The sequence below is a fragment of the Aythya ferina genome (genome assembly GCF_964211825.1).
Source record: "Aythya ferina genome assembly, chromosome: 5".
Lineage (NCBI taxonomy): Eukaryota > Metazoa > Chordata > Aves > Anseriformes > Anatidae > Aythya > Aythya ferina.
Window position 1 is genome coordinate 5496980 of NC_140301.1, and position 23248 is coordinate 5520227.

At 41.8% G+C, this 23248-nt stretch overlaps 1 protein-coding gene across 1 annotated transcript in view; it reads right to left on the bottom strand.

The window, feature by feature from the left end:
- Positions 1-16587, bottom strand: part of ABCC8 (ATP binding cassette subfamily C member 8) — a 74729-nt gene extending 58142 nt beyond the window's left edge. Inside the window, exons 1-6 of the mRNA XM_084521937.1 lie at positions 16358-16587; positions 15784-15925; positions 13076-13197; positions 8227-8393; positions 5987-6229; positions 4970-5158 (exon numbers count right to left, since the gene is read on the bottom strand). Of these exons, the coding sequence (XP_084378063.1) occupies positions 4970-5158; positions 5987-6229; positions 8227-8393; positions 13076-13197; positions 15784-15925; positions 16358-16547 (1053 nt within the window). The 5' untranslated portion in view covers positions 16548-16587. The remainder of the gene's footprint in view (positions 1-4969; positions 5159-5986; positions 6230-8226; positions 8394-13075; positions 13198-15783; positions 15926-16357) is intronic.
- Positions 16588-23248: the final 6661 nt, after the last annotated feature.

Here is a 23248-nt window from a genome sequence, read left to right on the forward strand (position 1 = left end):
TTTTACATCTCAAGATACAGAACACTAAAATGACCTTCCCAGCTTGGTGGAAAACTCATCCTTCCATTCTTCTGGAAATACACACATTATTTTGGTTTGCAGCATCTAACAGGTTTGTTCAGCATTGGTTTATTTGTGGTCTTTACCTCCTAGGAAGTTCATGAGATCGCTGGAGTGCATTTTGAAGCATGTCAATAGTTCCCTAGGACAGCAATGCATTTATTCCAAGTTATATTTAACAAGCAGACACCTTCAGTGCAACAATTAGTTCAGAGCCTGGCTCACTTGGGGAAGCCTTCTGAAATAAAAAGGTCTCTACCTTCGCATTTATCCACTTGGTTCCTTCAAAACTTTGTTTGCTTATGCTGCCATTAAAGGCAAAAGGTGTAAGCCATCTCTTTCTATTCCCTCTCAGAGGGCTTCTTTGCAATTTACTTTCTTGCTGAGCACACTTCTAGCCTAGACAGTTTCTTTGCTGTTGAATGTTTTAAGACTGCTATAACATTTAATAGATCACATTTCACAAACACTCACTGCCTGTACATTTTATCAGAACTGACCTTGCTATCAACTCTTTATAGAAATCCCACATGACAAATTAATACAGAGGCTAAACCTAGTTTTTAAAGTCATGGTTTTGCAAGATGAGGTGAGCCAGCTAAAAGAGAAATGGGCTTCTCCTTACCCTTAACTGTACCTGGGTTGCTCCAGGCTGCATACTGTTTGCTAGCTTGGGAGCTTATTGGATCTATCCCAGAGCCAATTCAGATTACTGACAAGAAAATCAGTCCAGAAAAACGAAACAAAACAACACAACAAAAAAGCATGCACTGCTAGCTTTTAGTTTAATGGGCAAAGTCAGACCACAAGTGTCTGGTGGGTGCCAGAGCTAAATCAAAGGAGGGAATGGGTGCAGGGCAAATGACAAACGTGAAAGGAGGAAGGGCAAGTTCTCTTTGCAGTGGTAACACAACAGATCACTTCATCTTCCTCAGAAGACAGAGCTTTAGGGTACTTTTTCCATGTCTTTTTACTCCATCTTTTGACATTCGTGATGGCTGCTGCCATTGCTGCAAGACGGACACTATCTATCCCCTTGACAACAGTATGGTAATTGGCAGTCTTAAAAGAAGAGAAATGTACGCTTGCCTTTGTAACAAGTAAATGAGATAATAAACAAAACAGTTTTTAGAAAGATCCCTTGTTTTTCCTCTGCGAGAAGAGTGCACACTTTAAAGAACACAATCAGCACAAATTTCCTGATGGTGTCTCCCACCTCACACAAGAATATCACTTCTAATAAGAAGAAACTACTCTGACCTGTCTCCACATCACCTTAACGGCCTGCTGAGGTGCATAGGAGATCATCCATGGACACCAAGCAGTCCCTCTCCATAAACATCTGGGCACTTCAAAATGAACCGCAGTCAACTCTTATAACACTGGAGAAACTAAAAAGTTATTAAAGTGCTTCTATTATGCAGCACAGATGTGTGTAGTATGTATTTTCCTGGTTATGTGCTATTTGTTACAAACTGCTGAGATTCAGACCAAGGCTGTACACAAAATAAAGCAAGTAATTATGACTGCATTTCTGTCTTTCTTCATGCAAATGCTTCCTATTTACATTAGGAGGCATCTTGATGGCTGTATACTGCACGATTTCAAAAGCCACCTGTTGTTTCTTGTGCAGCATGTAGATACTGAAAGACAAAATAAAATATAACTGCAAAGTCAAGAGTTTTGGGAAAAAAAAAAAAAAAAAAGGACATTAGGGATTAACGTGACATCATTTGCATTCATGATGTAAATTTATGCCTGGGGCCACATCATATCTTAACTTTCAACAGTGAGAATCTCTCCTCTGAGTTACCCTTTCTCAGGCCAACTATTATTTCAGTTGTCCTTCACTGGGATTTCTTTATAATTCAACACAGACTCATCGAGGAGAGTGGCATACAACATAAGAACAACATATATCACTGCAACACTGTCAAAGATATTCTCTCTCTTTGCTGTCATGTTAGTAAGTGTAGTAGTAAGTGTAGTATTGTATCAAGGGCAGAGACTAACCCAGCACAATTTTAATGCTGTCCTACATATACATGTAGCTAGTACTGCTAATTACTTCAGCTAATGCTGCTTTTTTTTTTTTTTTTACTGTATATTAAAAAAAACATTTTTTATATGATCAGATTTTGACAAAACATGTTCTTCTAGCAGTGAGATTTTGGTGCAGTGCTGATTCACACTAAAACATTACACAATAGAGGAGCAGGGATGAAAATTGAAACGAACTTGTTATCCTAGTACACAGCTTGAAAGAAAATGAAGACTGGCAGGTATACACATAAGCATCACACAGACAGGGACACATTTTCCCAAGACATCTACAAAGTTTCACATGCAGTATTAGGCCGTAATAGTTTACAAAATCAATGAACATTTTGTGACTAGGCTACAATAACAAGCTAAGCACACTTGCAGCAAACATAAGGAGATAACAGAACATCTACTGAACCTTCCAAACAGAAGACAAAAAACATGAGAAGTTGATGGAACTACATTTTGTTTTCAAAAAAATGGTTTTGGGGACATTCAGTATCCCACCTTCCTGATGACTTCAGGACAATATCACTTCTTAAAGTACCAGCAGGCTCTAGCCAGTAAACGGCTGAGTGAAGGCCACTATTATAAATACTCACAGACCCTTCATTCCCACAGTCTAAAGTGTTGATACACTGGGACCTATGCCTTCTAGAGCTTTTCAAATGATTCTGCAGGTTTGTTGTATCATTTGAATCTGTTATGTCAGCAGATACCTAATGCTAAAATGACCAGTCCTAACACATGGAAGATGTTACCAGCAAAATGTAATCATTCTGTCAGTCTCTTCTTCGGTGTGAAATGGTTGACACTCAGAGAAATTCATGCCATGGGAATGTTCCAGGGGTGGCCATAAATATTGATACTGGAGTTATAAATATACATGAAGAGAGTGACAGAATTTAAGATGCTGTCGTGCTCTGACTAATTGTGGCACTAACTAAAGCAGTTAATACTGCCTGCGACACCCACATGATCTCAGAGTTCCAGCTCCATGACAGTTTTTATTTGTCACAAAGGACCCGAAGAATAGAACAAATATATCTTATGATTTATCTCTTTGCCTTCAGTTTCATAGACAGAATTTCTGTTTGAGAGCTACAAATTCATTATGACTTCTCTCCACTTGATTTACAAACCGTTCAAATAGAAAGCCTCTGCAAATTACAGAAAGGTATTTCATCCAATTCAACAAAGCCTCTCAGGTATAAAATTGTATTAGCCTTTTAACAGAAAAATGTTGTATGTAAGTCAGGTCAAAACAGAAGAAAATGCCTTTCCAGAGTCCTCCTATCCAAAGGAAAATACACCCTTAACTGTCACTCAGGGACTGTCACCACCACCAAATACTGTTAAGCGATCCCCAAATGGTATCAATTACAACAACCATGAGGCTACCACTTAGCTAGACACGGTGACAATGTCAGGGCAGGATGAGACTCCTTTCAGGGCCTATCTGGACCAGACCCGAGCATTTCTAACAGGGGAACACTAGCTGATGCTTCAACAGAAAAATTTAACAGGGTAATCTGTTAGTAGAGATTTGGCACAAATTCATTTGAAACAATAAGCATTCCAAACAAATTATTAAGAAGCAGCTCAAAAGTTTCCGTAGTACTTTGCCACAGTGTAGCCTCTAGCCTACATAGTCTTTTTTTTTTTTTTTTTAATTTCCTGCTTTAACTAGTTTCCATAAGATCTACTTGCTATATTGAAGTCTCCAAATATTAGGATAAAGATTGCAAAATGTATAAATAATTCATTTCAGCTTGAAGCTTTTGTTAATTTTTCTGCAATGTATTCAACACCTTTCAATATTTACTTCAATGGACCTCATCCAAAGTGTACCTGGGTGAATGGGCATCTTTCCACTAGTGTCAACAGACTTCAGAGATCAATCTTACATCAAACAATAAGTGAGTTGCAAAAATAAAGTGATAATTCTCATAAAAATGAGGCCTGAGTGACTTTACCTTTTGAGAAGAGGCTTCCTGAGCTTTTTTTTTTTTAAATGCTTTTAATTTGTTATTAATCAAGAAGTTTCTTGTGGAGCCTTCAATTAAATAGCACTTTTATAATAATTGTTTCAGTTGATCTTTTGAAACCAATCTGCCCAGAGACACAAGTGGAAATTCTTTGTCCAGGCTAAATCAGTATCATGATAATAAAAGCCTGCTTTAATCCTCTTGGACATCCCTCATTTCTGGAAATGAAAAGCCAAGCCTCTTAAAAATACACTTTTCCTTTTTTGAAATGCACTTACTCACATACTTGATTAAATCTCTAGTCACAGCTGTACCTAAACTACTTATGATACCAGTAAGATCCTGAACATGTTTCACCACTACCCTGAACAAGGTTATATTCCTGAATAACCCCAAGCCTGATCAGATGCGTAGGTAACACATTTTGTTCATCACCCAGGTATGACTGTCAGCAGTAGGTGACACACATGTAGGTGACACTATCTCTTCCAGCATTCAAAAATACATTGCAGTTGCTTTCTTTACTGAGGAAAGATAATACATAGTTTTAGTACTGCTTCTTTTGACTCCTTTTGTAACAGCATTTTGACAGTGTGGTGGTTTCATACAGACAACTAAGCTCTACCAGATCATTCTCACTCCCCCTCCTCAAAAGAACAGAGGGGAAAAAATGATGAAAAAAGGCTCATGGGTTGAGATAAGGGCATGTGGAAGCAAGAGGAGAAAACAGTTAATCTTGCCACTATGGCAGCACTGCTCAATGTCTATTATTAGTGTGATATCAATGCTGTTCTAGCTACAAGTGCAAAGCACAGCACTATAGGAGCTGCTGTGGGGAAAGTTAACTCTGTCTCAGCCAGACCCAGTACAGACAGTACCTGTGGGCGGATGGTGTTATTTCCTTTCCTAACATTGTGAACAATCCCAGAGATGCAGAGGGGACCAGCAAATCCAAGCAAGTCAGCAAGAATACGGAACGTGCTGCTGAGAAGTAAGGGTCTTCCAAAAGCACAGCAAAGAGCACGCCAAATTGATCTGGATCCTTGTGGAGATGGTGACCTTTTGTTCTGTCCAAAATACAAAAAGCAGATATAGTAAAAGGATTATATTATGTATAAACCGCAGGTATGAGAAATTATTTTTCCCTTGCTTTAGTTCATTGACAGTAATTGCAATCTTTGAGCTAGAACTCAGGAACTACAATTTTTCTTCCATTTGTTTTTATAGAGTCAGAACAAAGCATTAGTTTGTACTCTCCTCCATTTCACAAGAAGAAACTGTTACTTCTTTCCTATCCTTAGTAGGGATCAAGTTACCTGTGTTGTTGGTGGTTTGCTGGGGGAACAAGAAAAAAAAAAAAAGGAAGGGAACTGACGGATTTTGTTTTCTTTTGAACACGGAGACTGAAAAGTTATACTCTTTTAGATAGGCTGCAAAAGGCTTCTCACTAACTTCCCACCTGAAAACTAAGCAAAATCTGAGCTGAAGTAGTTTCAGACCTTGAATTCTCTTACGGACAAACTGTAACTGAAATAACATTGAAAAATAGTCCTGCGAGACCTCATTAATATTGACTCCATAATTGAATGGTTCCAGGCTCTTATTAGGAAGAATGATAATGGTGTTTAGTGAGTACAGTCCGTAATTACTTTCCACATCATAATAGAGACCATATGGATTTTACATGCCTTTAACTAGTAATGTGTTTGATCTGCATGCTTAGAGAAAATTCATTATTTGTAAAATGGTTTGGTCTCTTTGTGGAAAACTCTGTTACTGGTTACTTGGTTCACGTATCTGCTAGCTCAATTTTATATCATGCTCATAGCGTAAAGAAGCAATGAAAAATGTAAATAGTGAGAAATCAGAGTGACATAATTCCATGCTTTGCATACCTTCTGTGCTTCAAAAGCCTCATTAAGGCGAATATAATTGGTCAGAGCTCTCATGGCAATGGGAAGTTTGCCTATGGTTTTCAAATCTATTGGTTTTTTATGGGCAGTCTTGATGAACGTATTCATCCACCAATATGTTCCTTTGGACAACAGGTTCACAAACGGCTGTAGGAATCGAACACCAAGGTCCTGGAGATCCTCAGGAGGTTTAACTTCTTTAGGACTTTTGAAGAAAACATATCTCTGAAATTCAGAAAAATCCCCCAAAAGAATCACACTAAACATGTAGAAAATAAGTCCGCAAAGTATAGATAAGAGATAAGGACACAGCAGATAATCAATGAATTGAGAACTGCTTTCTCAGAAGTACTCAAGGAATTTCAGCATTCAAATTTGACTAATACAGCAATCCAGTTTCCTGAGGTACTGGGGCATAAGAAGCATCCAACATAAAAATACATAATCCTAAACGTTTAATATCATTTTGTATAAGGGCACAAACTTTTATACTTTAGGAAAAAAAAAATCACCTTACGTTTTGCATAGTACTGACCCTGCCTCTTGTTCTGTTCTGTGCCAGACAGCACGACACAGGACATAAAATCAGAGAACAGTTTGAGTTGGAAAGGGGCTTAAAGATCACCTATAGTTCCAACCCCACTGCAAGGGCACCACCTACTAGACCAGGTTGCTCAATGCCTCATCCACAATCTATTCCCTGGTCTTGCTGGGCACAGAGGTGAGGCTCAGTCACATACTTCACTCAATGTCTACTCATGACTGTACCTAAACCATACTGATATTAGTAAGATTTCTGGATATACTTCAATGCTATCTTCCCTCCAGCCATAGCTGGAGAAATAGTTCTCGTATCCTAGGAAAAACAGTGATGTGTTTGGGAACAAACATTTAGAGGAACAACGGACGGAAAGGAGAAAGCAGAGCTGGAACTCAGAGTCACATAAATCAGTCTGATTTATGAAAAAAAAGCTGAGGCCAATGTCTTCCATTTCTGCTGCATAGAGGCCTTCCCCCTTTATTTTCTTTTACTTTTTCCCCCAAATCTGCCTCTTCCCCCACCTGTCACAGCAGTGGCCAGCTCTCCACTCATCCCAGTCCCTTACAGCAGCAGCTGAAGCAACAAGCCTGTGTCTCCTAAGTCTGGCACAGACACAAGATGCAGGAAAAAAATCCATACTTCTGGCTATTTTATTTTATGCACCAAAGACATCCTTTAAGAATTAAATCCAAACAAAGAGAAAATAAGAAAGATGACAGTAGGCACTGAGCTTTTTTATTCTTCTTTGTGGCCTATAACTCCACAATGGTCTAACCTCATTTAATTTTGCAGTTTTATTATAAGGAGGTTTATGAGCAGTTCTCTGGGATGCTGTATTTGTTTCACTTTTCCCACAAGACAATCCACTGTTCTTCATTTATGAGACAAATACTGAACTTCCAGCACTGAGGCTTTTACTGCACTTATTTCAAAAGTATTATAGCAAAAAAAAAAAAAAAAAGCTGCTATTAGCCCTATTTTTGTCCTAAGTTACCAAATAAACATACTGGCACAAACACACACAAAAATCACAAAAGAACAAGTGTATGACACATGCAATTTATGTCGCTTAATGCATCACTGGAAAGAAATCATATACTACTATCAAGAAAAGAGCAATAAGGTTTACATGGAAAAAATTCTTCCCCTCCTGAGACTAAGTTTAATTTACGCACACAATTAAGCAAGGGACAGGTGAAGGCAAGAACTTGGACAATTATCCATCCAGCAGGTTCCAAAGCCACCTCTCAGTCTGGATTATGACTAAAGGCACTGTAGAGGCAGAAGTGTACATAGCTGGGAGGCTAGATAGCAATCCTATTTGCTCCAGTAAATCAGTTACTGTGATTGTCTCCTGGAAAATGAGAGATGCTATTTGTGTCTAAGACTCTCTCTTTGAGCAGATGATTACTTTCACCCAGTCTTTCCTTGCTTCAGAAACACTAATTTCTGATGACTGAAACTGTGAATCATAACAGACATTTAAAAACACATGTAATTCATCTTAATTTACCTACAGTGGAGTCTGACATTCTTAAGTTATGACCTAAGAAAATTGGGTTAATCTTTAATTCTCAAATATATTTCTAGTTGGATTTTCTCCCTCTCCTTTAGAGATGAATTTCATACTAAGTACCCAGTAAGATGAAAAAAAGAACAGGGACTTACAGTACTAACTTACCCTCACTCTGATGACATTTATTTCTACAGCTAGTAGCATTCCGTATAGAACAACCAGGAGTCCCGTGAGGCAAAATCGAAGCTGAGAAAATCCAACCCCATTATCACAGAACTTTACAAATTTGATGGTTTTAGTTATGAAAGCTAAAGTCCAGTAGAATAACAATGCTGTAAGGAGGGGGAAAAAAAAAAAAGTCAATCAGCTCCACAGTTGCACAAATATACAATAGTGATATTTATTAAATAGTCATTCAAAAAGAATGCAACATGAATATATAGAACTAGAGTGGCCTTTCTCTTGTCAAAACAGAAGCCTAATTCAATTCTGCCAACACAAAAACATTAAGACAATGTTTGTTCCAAATTCCTTTCCCATTAGATTCAGTGATCTTTGGTAAGTTTCACAAAGTGCTATCTGCTGAAGGAAATTTCCATCTGCTGTAAACACGCATCCACATAATGAGTTCATGGGAGGGAGCTGTCTCGCAAGGGAAGGTGGGTCTGAATGATGTTCTTCGATTCAAACTGGGTTAACACTACAAGATTGCTGCAAATTTGGCTTGAGGGAAAATCGACCTTATTCCCCCTACAGACCTCTGGTGTGTATGCAGGAACAGACATACAAATATCTTCTCCAAACTACTGCTGCTCTTCATTTCTATTGTACCACAAAAACTCCATATATGTAATTTATAATGCAGATACAAAAGCACAAGGAAGAAGTCACGTTCTTAAAATTCTACCTTTTTATAGTTCCTCCTAGAGTGGTTTGGGTTGGAAGGAATCTTAAAGACCATCTACTTCCAACCCCCCTGCCACGGCCAGGAACACCTTCAACCAGACCAGGCTGCGCAAAGCCCCATCCAGCCTGGCCTTGAGCACTTCTGAGGATGGGGCATCCACAGCTTCTCTGGGCAGGCTCTTCCAGGGCCTCACCACCCTCTGAGTGAAGATTTTTTTTCCTTATGAGTAGTCTAAATATACCCTTTCAGTTTAAAGCCATCTACCCCTTCTCCTGTCACTACACCCCGTGACAAAGAGTCCCTCCCCAGCTTTCTTGAAGGTCCCCTTTATTTATGATTGCAATAGGTCTCCCTGCAGTCTTCTCTTCTCCAGGCTGAACGTTAACTCTGCCAGCCTGTCATCACAGGAGAGGTGCTCCAGCCCTCTGATCATCCTCGTGGCCCTCCTCTGGTCCACGAGGTCCAACAGGTCCATGTTCTCCTTATGTTCGAGGTCCTAGAGCTGAATGCAGTACTCTTAGGCAAGAAGTTCAGTAGAGGCCTAGAAGTGCTCGTGGTACTGTCAGTTATAGATAAGTTATCCCTGCAGCAAGCTCTGGTGATTGGGAACGCATTCCATGTCATCCACCACACTGTAAGCCACCTCACGTTCCCAGTTCTTAAGGAAATAGCTTATAGGGTTATGCTCTTTCACATGAATTTTTTGTTGCTGCTGTATTTGCCATGGCGCTACAGCTGGAATGTGCTCCAGCTGCCAAGAAAAACATTGATATGCTTTCTCAGTGTCTTGCTGCAACACCAGGGAAAGTCTTCAGCCAAGGCACTAGCATTTACAAGTCTAGATTACAAATTTGGATAACTGTCAACAGCCTGCACAGCCTCAAATGATGTGTGGTGTTCCAGCTACTCTAAGGTACCCTAGAAAGCCCTGTGGGGATGTAGAGCAGGGCTACCCTTTCCAAGCCAAACCAAATTCAGCATGGACAGTCCTCATGGGATTTGGGTTGCGGGGGGTCTTCTAATTCTGTTTCTATGGAAATCTGTTGCAAAACTCTCACTTAAATGAGGACAGTAAAAGGAACAGTACTGGAGTTCCTGTTGGGTATTACTTGTACAAATGCTAAAAAATTTGCACCAGCAGAGGATACCTAAAAACCAATCAGGCCAAGTGATTCCAACGTAGAGCTCTTGGATGAAGAAGTAAGAACTAGCAGATCCATTCCCCTATTTGGAATTTAAATAAGCATCTGTATGACCAAGGGTTTTGATTAGAGAATTCATTTAGAAATGACTACTTGTCTAATCAGTGTTGGAAGGTGCCAAATGCAACATCCTTGGGTGACAACAGATCTCCCACTGTCCTACCTCCTAAAAGCATTTGGCCCTAACTACCTTCTCTGTTTCAGCTGTAGGTACATACAGCCCAACGTGGTGAATGTTCACAGGCTCTTCAAGATAAGGTTCCTCCAAAAATATACGTATGGCACCACTTTCTTTTAAGCTGGGTTTTTATCATCTCACTGATGCATGCGTATTGGCTGAGAGTTCCTAAAAATTGTCACTGATAACTTCCACTGACCCACGCTACCTAGAGATCAGCACACGGGGTATACTTCAGTTTATTTCATCAAGTTGGATCTGTTATAGATGTCTGCAGCCTAAAGGACCTTGCTTTTTCTTGGACTCTGTAAGTGACCTCAACCCACATCACCCGTTTGAAGGTTCTCACCCGGGGGCCAGATTGCCGAAAATCTGGCAATGTAGAACTCACTGTTTTATATCTTTATTGGATTAAGCCCAAGATGTGGAAAATCACATATGGAATTTGCTAACTAATCTTTGTGTATGTTCAGAGAAAAATTTTGTGCACTGACCATTATAACATAAAGTTCCACTTTAAACAGATTCCAAAGCAATTCGCTATAATACTAAGATGCATTTAAATTAGAAAACTAGATTACCATCATGAATGTTGAGTCAGTGCTCTAATTAAAATTGGTAAAAAAAAAAAAAAAAAAAAGTAGTGTTCCCACACTACTATCCCTGTCAGCTTAAAAACTCAGTCCCGTTGTTATTTCATAGTTCAAAACTGTACAGAGAAAACCTGACTCAGATCATATCAACAGTGTTCCAGTAGTTGGAATGGACACTCAGTTGGGATCCTGGACTCAATCGTTCACTTCAAAGCATAACTCTAAACCTTGACAAGTTTTCTGATATGAGATAACGAGAATGACTATTTCAAAATAGCCAACAGCCTGGGCATAAAGTTGCGAGGTGGGATCAGCATAGGAACTTCGCGCCCTTTTCGCACATACCCCAAAGGAACGTTCTAATCCCCAAAGTTGTTATGGTATCTGTCCCTTGCTTGTTTATGAAGAGTTACAAATGGTCTTGATTTCTTTAAGACAGAGAGTGAAAAAGACTTCAAAACCAAACAAAAAATACAAAAGTTTCACGGGATCAGAAACTTTATACTGGCTAAAGTTACTGAACAGACCTTTGAGGACCTTCTGTACTGCATCCATGAAGAGTTTCTCCACTGAATTTAGTAATTTTTGAATGAGGCTTGTTTGTCAAAGAGCCTTGGTTTTATGCTGCTTCCAGCGAGCCTGCTGCTTTATACTGCTACCATCTGCAGCTGTAGGCATCAGTCCTCCAGCTGAGGCACATGATGCCCTGCAATTAGGTGGAACTTCACTAATGCTTGAAGCAACAGCAGATGCCACACCAGGTCATTTTCTGTGTGGGTGTGGAATATTAGATCTCTGCAACATTTTACCAAGGAAGAAACCTCTTTCAGTTTCCTTAAACTTTTCCTCATGATTTCCATTTACTTTATTCATATTAGGCTCTATGAGAAAGCTACTTCAGGGCTAAGCTGCGCTCGAGTCAGTTAATAGCCGAGTATAATTGAAACTATCTCATTCTGGACTAATTTATATAAAGTTGTCATTGCCTGGTCTCAACTGTCAACACAAAGTAGTTGCAATTAACACTGAAAGATGGTGATCCTCAGGGTTACATAACAAAAATTTGTACAGTCCAGAAAAGACAATGGAGACTTAGAAACATGCTTGTTCAGTATTCTCACAAACAAATTACAGTGAAAAGAAAAGCAAAAGAAAAAATAAATTCAGACCCTCATCTTATGAGGACCCTGGATTAAATTTCAAATCAGATTAACTAAATAGTAAATAGTGTAGTTAGATTTTTTTTTGCTTAAGAGTAAACTACTAAGATTAGATTTTCTAAAGGAGTCTATTCCTTGGAAATTCTTGCAAAATGAAAATTCCTAACGATTAACTTTCGTACCATAGTTACATAGCACCAATAACACCTGAGTGTTAGTATTCATTGGTATATCTGATTATTATTCCAACCTTGTCCAGAGCTCATCCAGCATCAGCACTCTAAATAAAGAACAGAATTATCACAAGAGAGATCTCTAAAGGGAAGAGATTATGTAAAAAGGGGTAATCAACTACCAACTCTACATTTGTGCTACTCTTCGCAGTGATCTAACAGCAGGAATGCGACACTAAATTATTAAACACTGCATTATACATCTGAAACAAACAAACAAAAACCACCACAAAACACAACAGCAAACCCTGCTTGCTTTCTGTACTTAACTGTAACATGCTAGCAAGGCTTCCCTGAAATGTAACATCTAAAGCTTTGATAAGGCATTAAATGGGCTCTGCTGACTAATCAAAACGTGACTGTATAACCCCACTTGGTCATAAAAGACAAAAAGGATGCTACTTAAGAGAAAAGTGCAAGGAAAAAAAGTCTCCAATGAGAAACCACAGAAGTTGCTACACCTGCATAGAAATCTGTTTTTCTTGTAGTTGTGTTATTCGTTATCAACAAAATCAGACCACTCTACAAGAAGCTAGAAGCACTGTAAATAACGAGCTGCTTCAGGAAATCTCCATTATTATTCAGAATTGAGTCTGGTCACGGCAACTAGCAGGCCAACACACAGATGTAGCTTTTCCCCATACAAGTTAGTGCCAAGACCGCAGTGAGCTGTCACAGAACGAAGACACGCACAACACCACCACAGTCACACTTCCACGTCTAGTAAGTTGCAAAACGTACCAATCAATAACTTTGGGAAATTGGATGTTTCGATATTGTGGTAATAGACAACAGATGTGATGGCTGCCAAGAATGCCATCCCAGCTGGCATGTACAGGTGTAAATGACGGGATTCCGAAACCCTTAAAGAAGAAAAAAAAGTTAACATCAATTGAAATCAAATATTTGCTACTTAAATGTCTCCCTTTTAATTTATGATTTTTTTTTTCCTGTATGCAGCACTGAGATCGGACTTTCTAAAATGTTTTAGGGATGTAAAGTTCTCCAATTTTCAATGGGATTTAAGCTCTTAAATCACCTACTTAAATATTGAATTCTTCCCCTGTGCTAAAAATGAAAAGTGTATACTCTTATTTCCTACTGAAATCAACTGGAACATTGTTTAAATTAGAATAAGCAGCTCAGCTCCAAAATGAGGAAAGTTAATTTCAGCTAAACTAGTTTGGGAGCTGTCCATCAAACCACATAGATAACACAACCAACAGCAGAGCTCAAGATTTTCTGTAGAAACATTTGGTGAAAATGTTTTTCTTTTTCCAGTTTAGGGAAAAAACAGCACAACAGCAAGGAATTTACAGTGAGTTCTGTTTTCTGTAACTACTAGCCAACAAATAAAACCTACAACAAAAATCATATACCTTGAAGTTTTATCCTATAAAGCAAAACCTCTGACATTTTTTTCCAGGAAGCAATAGATGGGACCTTTCCAACTAAGCCCTTTGGGGGTACTCTTTGCCAGTGTTGTTGGATTAGGCAAGAAATAAAGTTTGGGGGATAAAAATCATGCTTTCTTCCTCTTCCCTCCTCCCATTTTCCACCTTTCACAAAATTAAGAGAGTGTCTTGTGCTGTCAAGAGGTAAAATTTCTTCCATCTCCCATCCATCTCCGTGAGAAGAAGCACCAAGAGGAAGTCTGTAGGGCACAAACACCTGGGGAAATTCACACCTTGTCCTCTGAGCCTGATGGAAAATAAATTAGCATCCCTGGCTAAGCTCGTGCTGCAGCAAAAGCTGCTTCTGTGTAGCCTGTAAAGATAAAATGGGCTGTGCAGTCAGGGAGCTGGAGACCATCACAGCACTTCACCTGACTTACAGCTGAATATCCCAAACATCAAATCCACTGGAGCTCAGAAGGGCCACCTCCTGTGTCTGTACCTAGGAAAGGGAAGACCTTCCTCACGTGAACACTAGAGTGAATTCCACACAGTTGGCTGGAGCCATGCTGACAAACTGTGGCATAAACACTTAACTCCTCTTATTAACAATGAGGATTGACTCAACGAGGATACAGAAAAATGAGAAAAGACTCTCCAGTCTCTGAATTCCTAGTAATGACTGTTTTTTTTTTTTTTTGTACAACAGGGTTGAATTTTTGGCAGGCAAAAACAAGTAACAAGAACAGCTCAGACACCCTAGGCTTCAGAAGGTAACACTGCAGGAGTGGGAGGTGTTTTGCTGTTGTTGTTTTGGTTTAGTTTTAAATTTATTTCACAGACAAGAATTAAGTTGCTAGAGTTCCCCTGTATGAGCTTATCTGCAGCAGACTGCATGTATTCCTGCAAAAAGACTTCTGCAGAGGTGCAAAAGACTTTGACAACCAGTCACTGTCAAAAGGTCTTACCAACATGACACATTTTGGTCTTAGAAAGCTGGCGAGTCTCAAAACCTGTTTTTATCCACTGCTGCACTTGCTAGCCTGCTGAGTGCTCAGGAGGCACAATTGTGGGTTGGCACTCCCCCTGTATAGCTAGGAGCTTTGATTCTTGTCAGGTGACACTTAACAGCAGTGTTCTGAGCCAATTTAAATAGCAAATAAACACAATGTGAGAGTTTGCTAAAGAACAAAATAAAACAGAAAACTCAAGGCAGGAGATGCTGCTTTGAGCCTCCCACACCCTGATAATCCCAAATAAGCATGAGAAAAACTCTTAAAAACCTGGCACTGAGAAACATTCTATTTATATATATTTAAGATAAGTTATAATAATGATATCAGGCTCTACGACAGAATTCTGCAGTGCCTCTCACACTGGTTGGTGGATACTTGTTATATAGGTGGCTTAACAGAGAGATTTTGTTCTATATAATGAAGAGCTTCAACTTTATAACTCAAATCAAGCCACCATCAGTACTGACCAGATTCATTGAAGGCTCTAACACATTTTAATTCTTGGGTAGCCAAATCTTTTCCATCAAAACTGTGAGCTGCCCGGCTTGAAATTACAGACTAGGTGTACTGCACAAACATCAGTGGTACCTCAGATGAAACTATCAGGTGGGACGATGATACCCATCAAATCTACTCCTTTTTGTAAGAGGGGCAGAGCTGAACTTGCAGGGAAATGTCATGACCTACTGTGCACGTGGGAGTTCTGCCTGAGTAAGGACTGTGGGACTGGGTCCTTGGACATTAAACGTATCATGAAAATGTCACCATCTGCTTGAGTTGTTAGGATTTAACTCTGATTACTCTTTGGAAAGATATTGTCATTAAGCTGAACTAAAAATGATTAAGGTCAATTGTGCGTACTTGGCAAGGTCTGTGGAATTTTTGATACAAGGTCAGTAGGTTAATCACCAGAAATACAGAATACATGTTTATAGCCACAAGGAATATAGTCTAGATGGCAATTTAAACAAGGAAACAATACCCAGACTGAAATCATTTTGAAACGCTCAGTAATGTTGGAAAGCAGACATGCACTCACCCATCAGACACTATGCCCTCTGCGATCTCACACACCAGCACAAACAAGAGGATAAAAGTTAGTATCCAGCGGAGGTTGTGGCCGGGGAAATGCAGCCACGTGCTGTGATGGATGTGCACCTTGGAACTCTGACTTCCCCATCCTAAAAGGGAAAAGAAAATTAGCGAGAGCTGTCCTTACAACACAATTGACACAAAGTAGCGTGCTGCAGCTGACAGGACTGCGCTGTTACATCCTTTCAGAGCCGTGTCCCTGCTGCTTCGCTGCCACACGGAGCAAAGCCAACGAACCAGGGGACAACCTTAAATTCCTCCACCCCCCGTTAAGCTGTGGCACGGGCTGGGCGAAGCCCACAGGCAGCTGAAGGATGCATTAAACCACGGGGCCACCTACCGGCAGCCCCAGTTTCGGGCTCCCAAGCCGAACCCACTGCAGGCAGCGAGCCCCAGCAGCCGGGCAGCCTCCCTCAGCCCCGCTCCTCCTCCCCGGGAGCCGCAGCGAGGATTTGCCGAGCATCTCCTCGCTCTCCCCCGGCCCCTGCTGAAGATTCACCCTGCGCCGTTTCAGCACTCACCGATGAAGAGGATGGGGAAGGTGATGAAGAGCAGGAAGACGTGCGGCACCACGTTGAGCGCGTCCACGAAGCAGCCGTTGTTGAGCACGCCGTGGTCCACGTTGTAGGCGGTGGAGTTGCCCTCGTCGCCGCAGAAAGCCAGGGCCATGGCGGGACCCTGCGCGCAGCCCAGCGCCGCCTCCGCGCACATCCAGCCGGGGCCGGCGGGGGCTGCCCGGCCGCGGCTCTGCCCGCACCTGGCGGCGGCCGCCGAGCGGCCCCAGCCCGGCCCTGCCCTCACGGCCCGGCCCGCCCCGGCCCCGCCCCGCCGCCATCGCCCCTCCTCGCCTGGGAGGGCTCGGAGGACGCCGAGATCTGAGATCTCCAGGCTGAACACCCCCAGCTCCCTCAGCCTCCCCTCACAGGACTTGTGCTCCAGGCCCTTCACCAGCTTCATAGCCCTTCTCTGGACACAATCCAGGGCCTCCATGTCCTTATAGTGAGGGGCCCAAAACTGAACACAGTACTCGAGGTGTGGCCTCACACCAAAGCAGAGTACAGGGGGACGATCACCTCCCTGGTCCTGCTGGCTACATTATTCCTGACACAAGCCAGGATGCTGTTGGCCTTCTTGGGCACCAGGACATGCTGACAGCTCAGGTTCAGGTGGCCATTGACCAACACCCCCAGATCCTTTTCTACTGCACAGCTTTTGAGCCACTCTGCTCCGAGCCTGTCACGTTACATGGGGTTGTTGTGACCAGAGTACAGGACCTGGCACTGAGCCATGTTGAACCTCATCCAGTTGGCCTGTGCCCATCGATCCAACCTGGCCAGGTCCCTCTGCAGGGCCTTCCTACCCTCCAGCAGATTGACACTTCCCCTCAACTTGGTGTCGTCTGCAAATTTACTGAAGGTGCACTCAATTCCCTCATCTAAATCATCAGTAAAGATATTACAGACGGTGGGCCCCAACACTGACCCCTGGGGGACACCACTGGTGACTGGTCACCGTCTGGATTTCACTCTGTTACAGAATCACAGAACCACAGAATTTCTAGGTTGGAAGAGACCTCAAGGTCATCGAGTCCAACCTCTGACCTAACGCTAGCAGTCCCCACTAAACCATATCCCTAAGCTCTACATCTAAACGTCTTTTAAAGACTTCCAGGGATGGTGACTCCACCACTTCCCTGGGCAGCCTGTTCCAATGTCTAACAACCCTTTCAGTAAAGAAGTTCTTCCTAAGATTTAATCTAAAACTCCCCTGGCGCAACTTAAGCCTATTCCCCCTCGTCCTGTCGCCAGGCACGTGGGAGAACAGACCAACCCCCACCTCGCTACAGCCTCCCTTGAGGTACCCATAGAGAGCGATAAGGTCGCCCCTGAACCTCCTCTTCTTCAGGCTGAACAAGCCCAGCTCCCTCAGCCGCTCCTCGTAGGACTTGTTCTCCAGGCCCCTCACCAGCTTTGTCGCCCTTCTCTGCACCTGCTCAAGCACCTCCATGTCCTTCTTGTAGCGAGGGGCCCAAAACTGAACACAGTACTCGAGGTGCGGCCTCACCAGAGCCGAGTACAGGGGGACAATCACCTCCCTAGCCCTGCTGGCCACACTATTCCTGGTACAAGCCAGGATGCTGTTGGCCTTCTTGGCCACCTGAGCACACTGCTGGCTCATATTCAGCCGACTATCCACCATCACTCCCAGGTCCTTCTCTGCCTGGCAGCTCTCCAACCACTCATCTCCCAGCCTGTAGCTCTGCTTGGGGTTATTGCGCCCCAGGTGCAGCACCCGGCACTTGGCCTCTCTGAGCCTGGCTGCCAGACAGTTTTAAACCCAGCAAAGAGCGTAACTGTCCAAGCCATGGGCCTCCAGCTTCTCCAGGAGAATACTGTGAGAGACCATGTCAAAGGCCTTGCTGAATTCTAGGTAGACTACATCACCAGCCTTTCCCTCATCCACCGGGGGGTCACCTGGTCGTAGAAGGAGATGAGGTTGATCAGGCAGGACTTGCCTTTTATGAACCCATGTTGACTGGCCCTGACCCCCAGGTTGTCCCTCACATGCTGTGTGATGGCACTGAAGATGACCTGTTCCATCACCTTTCCTGGCACTGAGGTCATGCTGATAGGCCTGTAGTTCCCCAGGTCCTCCTTACGACCCTTCTTATAGATGGGCATCACATTGGCAAGTCTCCAGTCATCTGGGACCTCTCCAGATGACCATGACTGCTGATAGATGACAGAAAGCAGCTCATCAATCACATCCACCAGCTCCCTCAACACCCTCAGGTGGATACATGCCCATATATCCAAGCCTAACTCTTCAAAATGCAAAAGCTACACGTTGGCTCAACATCAACATTATGCTCTTAGGGAAATGACCCCATAAATGTAAACATTTTCCTTTAGGGAACATACAGTTTCCTTGTCTTTCTTTTAATGATCTAGCTGTGAATGCTCAACAGAAAAGATAGACCATCTGATTTCTAAGACAGACAGTTCCATTAATAGACCTAAAAATTACTGTATTTTCATCATGTTGGTTTTATTGATCTTGCTGTCAGACAAAAGGGAAGAAAAAATAATTGTCTGCATGCAGCATATAGGGTCTTTTTGGGCTACAGCATTTTGATTAAGAATAATAATTAAAAGCCAAATCCCAAGCCAAATAATGTGTACATATATTTTTAAATCATTTCAAACGAAGTTGCACCCACACTGGAAAGACTATAATTATTTTAAGTTTTGGATGAAACCCATTCTATATCTCAGCTTTTGGTGAAGCTTATCTCTGTTATACTAACAGTTATTTAATAAATGAAACAGCATGTGCAGTTTACGTGCAGATAGTTTTTAAATTATGTGTATATTTTAGTATTTCCTAAGGCCCTAAGCAATGCAAGGGCTCTGTATTACAGAGAAACAAATAGTTTCTCTTGACAGTTTACACTCTAGGCTGAAATAATGGGGTTAGATCTGGGGGGACGACTCATCATCACCTTTACTTGGGGCTGGAGAGCTAAACACAGAAACAGAATGGTTTGCCAAAGTCTCCAAAGGAATGCAGGAACAGAACTCAGATCCATAGAGTCTGCACTCTCTCTGAACCTTGAGATCATCTTCCTTTACTGCAAGGTGTCAGTAACAATATTTTAAAAACGTATTTCTTGAACAACAAACCACGAGGAGACTCTATAGCTTGGAATTTGAAATGGATTTCAAATGCAGCATAGATTAAGTAATTAGTATGGTAGTTAAGTATTTAACGGTCTCAAATCCAGGTCCTACAACAGACGTGCACCAACCGAAGAACTAACGGCATCAGAAATGTGTTGGCAACCTGAGCAGACAGGTGATTGATGAAATGGGGAAGAGTCTTGGATTACAGTTAAGTATTATGAAATACTGGGAAAAACAAAACAAAAAAAACAAAAACAAAAACAAACAAAAACAAACAAAAACAAACAAACAAAAAACCACAACAACAACAGTGACAAAAATCAAAACTTTTGGTAAACTGAAATTGGTAAACTGAAAATTTTTAGCAACAAACACTGATGTGCACACATAAAAAAAAAAAAAAAAAGCAAACAAACAAACAAAACACAAAAGGAGTACCTCCATTTTTTGCCTGCTCTAACAACAGTGAAATCTAAGAACGGTGAATTTGGACTAATACTGTTTTTGCTCACTATAGCATCAAATGCCAATTACTTTTGGACTCACAAATAGTGAAAGAACAATTCACTGACTTCAGAAATTACTTCTAAGAGTTTTTTTTTTTTTGTTGTTGGTTTTTTTTTTTTTTTTGAAAAGTTTATATATGATTGCCTGTGGTGTCAATGGACTGGGAACCTGTCCTTAAGGGCATAGGAATGGAAGAGAGCTGGCAGCCCTTCTGAAAGCACAAGAGCTCTCCATCCTCCAGCAGAAGAAATCAAGCAGAGGAGGCAGGCGACAGGCATGGTTGAACAAGGACCTGCAGCTTAAACAGAGGGAGAATTGGCTTCCTCAGACATGGAAAAAGCTGAGGTACTCAGTAAATGCTTTGCCTCAGTCTTCACTGGTGGTCAAGTTTCCTATGTCTGGCAGGACCCTGAACCTTGAGGACAGGGTGAGAGGAGTGGATTCCATCCCACTGTGACAGTGGAACAAGTCTGGGACTGCCTAAGGAAACTGGATGTGTATAAGTCCATGAGGCAACATGGTATATGCATCCTGGGGTGCTGAGCGAGATGGCTGATGTGGTTGCTGAGCCACTCTCTATCATATTTGAAAAATCATGGCTGTCAGGTGAAGTCCCCGGTGACTGGAAAAAGGGAAACATCACTCCCATTTTTAAGAAGGGGAGAAAGGGGGACTACAGGCCAATGAGCCTCACCTCTGTGCATAGGAAGATCATGGAGTACGTCCTCCTGGAAGACATATTAAGACATGCATGAGATAAAGAGGTGATCCGAGACAACCAGCATGGCTTCACCAAAGGCAGATCTCGCCTAACCAATCTATTGGCCTCCTATGATGGAGTGATGGCATCATTGAACAAAAGAAGGGTGATGGGTATCATCTACCTGGACTTGAGCAAAGCCTGTGATACAGTCCCTCGCTGAATTCTTCTCTATGCATTGGAAAGGTATGGATTTGAACTGTTTTGGTATGGATTTGGTATATTTTGGTATGGAAAGGTATGGATTCAGACTGTTAGGTGGATAAAGAATTGGTTGGATAAAGAATTGGTCGGAAAGTGTTGTGGTCAACGGTTCTATGTCTGGGTGGAAGCCTGTCACAAGTGGTGTCCCTCAGGGCTCGGTCTTGGGACTGGTGCTCTTCAACATCTTTATCAATGACACAGACAACGGAATTGAATGCACTCTCTGCAAGTTTGCAGATGGCACCAAGCTGGGAGGTGCAGTCAATACAATAGAGGGAAGGGACACCATCCAGAGGGACCTGGACAGGCTGGAGGAGTGGGCCCATGAGAACCTCATGAGGTTCAACAAGGCCAAGTGCAAGGTGTTGCACTTGAGCTGGGGCAATCCCAGGTATTTATATAGACTGGGAGAGGAACTTAAGAGCAGCCCTGTGGAGAAGGACTTGCAGCCTGGAAGGCCACCTATGTCCTGGGCGCATTTAAAAAGGGGTGGCCAGCAGGCAGAGGGAGGGGATTGTCCTCCTCTACTCTGCTCTTGTGAGACCCCGTCTGGAATACTGTGTGCAGGCCTGGGGACCCCAGCACAAGAAGGATGTGGAGCTCTTGAAACAGGTCCAGAGGAGGGCCACTAAGATGATCAGAGGGCTGGAGCACCTCTCCTATAAGAAAGGTAGAGGGAACTGGGCTTGTTTAGCTGAAGAAGAGAAGGCTTCGGGGAGACCTCATTGTGGCCTCCCAGTACTTGAAGGGAGAGTATAAACTGGAGGGGGAATGCCTGTTTACATGTTTTGGTAGTGATAGGACAAGGGGGAAGGGTTTTCAAGTAAGACAGGGGAGATTTAGGTTAGAAATTAGGAGGAAGTTTTCACTCAGAGGGTGGTGAGGCAAACAGATTGCCCAGAGAGGCTGTGCATGCCCTGTCCCTGGAGGCAATTCGAGGCCAGGCTGGATGTGGCTCTGGGCAGCCTGCTGTAGTGGTTGGTAACCCTGCCCAGAGCAGGGGGGTTGAAACTAGATGATCTTTAAGGTCCTTTCCAACCCAGGCTATTCTATGATTCTGTGACTGAATCTACTTAGCCCAAGTATCTTTCTCAGTCCCATGTCCATTGAGCCTTGGAGCAGGTTACAGAGCAATGGGTTGCTTCTTAAAGTTGCAATTTTGTGAAGCTCAGTGTGAGCAGAAGTATTTCTCCAAGTACAGAAAAGGCAAAGGAACAAGAGACCCAGAGGTAGACAACTGTATTTATGAGAAATCCAAACCTAGACCATAGGCCTACAGTGTTGCCATGCACATTGCAAATGCAACCTTATTTTTCTAAAAAATCCCATTAGACCTTTCCCCACATTTCTGCCTATTACAACACTACAATAAGTCAGTTTTCTACTTCATGGTTTCAACACATCTATTAGAAATGAGAAATCAAGTTAGATCTTGGCAGCAACCAGCATATTCAGTAGGTGTCTGGAAATACTTTGGAAACACCTTGATTATTTGAATTCCAGGCAGACACGGCAATATTTTCAATTAAAGGAAAAATATGGTTTTATGCTTGCCCTGGAATTTGAATTTGTCTGCAAGATGCAGACAGGTATTGTTTTTTTTTTTTTTTTTTTTTTTTTTTTTTTTTTTTCCAGCTAATTATCGACACTTTAGAATTTATAAGTTAATAGTTTTCAACCATTAAATTGATACTTGTTTTTATCAAATGAGAATACTCATTGGAGAGAAAGTTTTCCTTTTTCTTTCCTACCTTTGTCATTTGTTTTTTGCTTCTCTTATTCAGCTGGTTTGCAATGACCTCTCTTTGTCAACAGTGCTATGTAGCAGAAGTGGTTTATCCCTAAAAATTGTGCTTTACAATTTCAGAACATTGTGCAGGCTTTTGCTTTTGTTTGCATCTAGAAACAGATACACACACACACACAAAACAAAACAAAAAAACTTTTGAAAGTTCTGAGTCCATATTTGAAATTAGTTAGTTAGGCATAGAAGTTCAGCATCAGGTGGCAAAGTTTTAGTTTCCTGTGTGTTTCAAAGGCCTAAATGGGACCAAGTATCAAGAGGAAATCTTACTCAGAAAAAACTAATTACAGAAGGTCCTTATTGTCAATTCAGAATCTGCTAAGCAAGATGTACTGATCTATGACTTCTGTTTGCTATTAAATTATGCTCTTAGAAATAGAGAAGAAAAATGATTTACATGGATAGGATGAAACTAATAATCCCTTTCACAAAGGCATTTGGAAAGGTTAAGAGG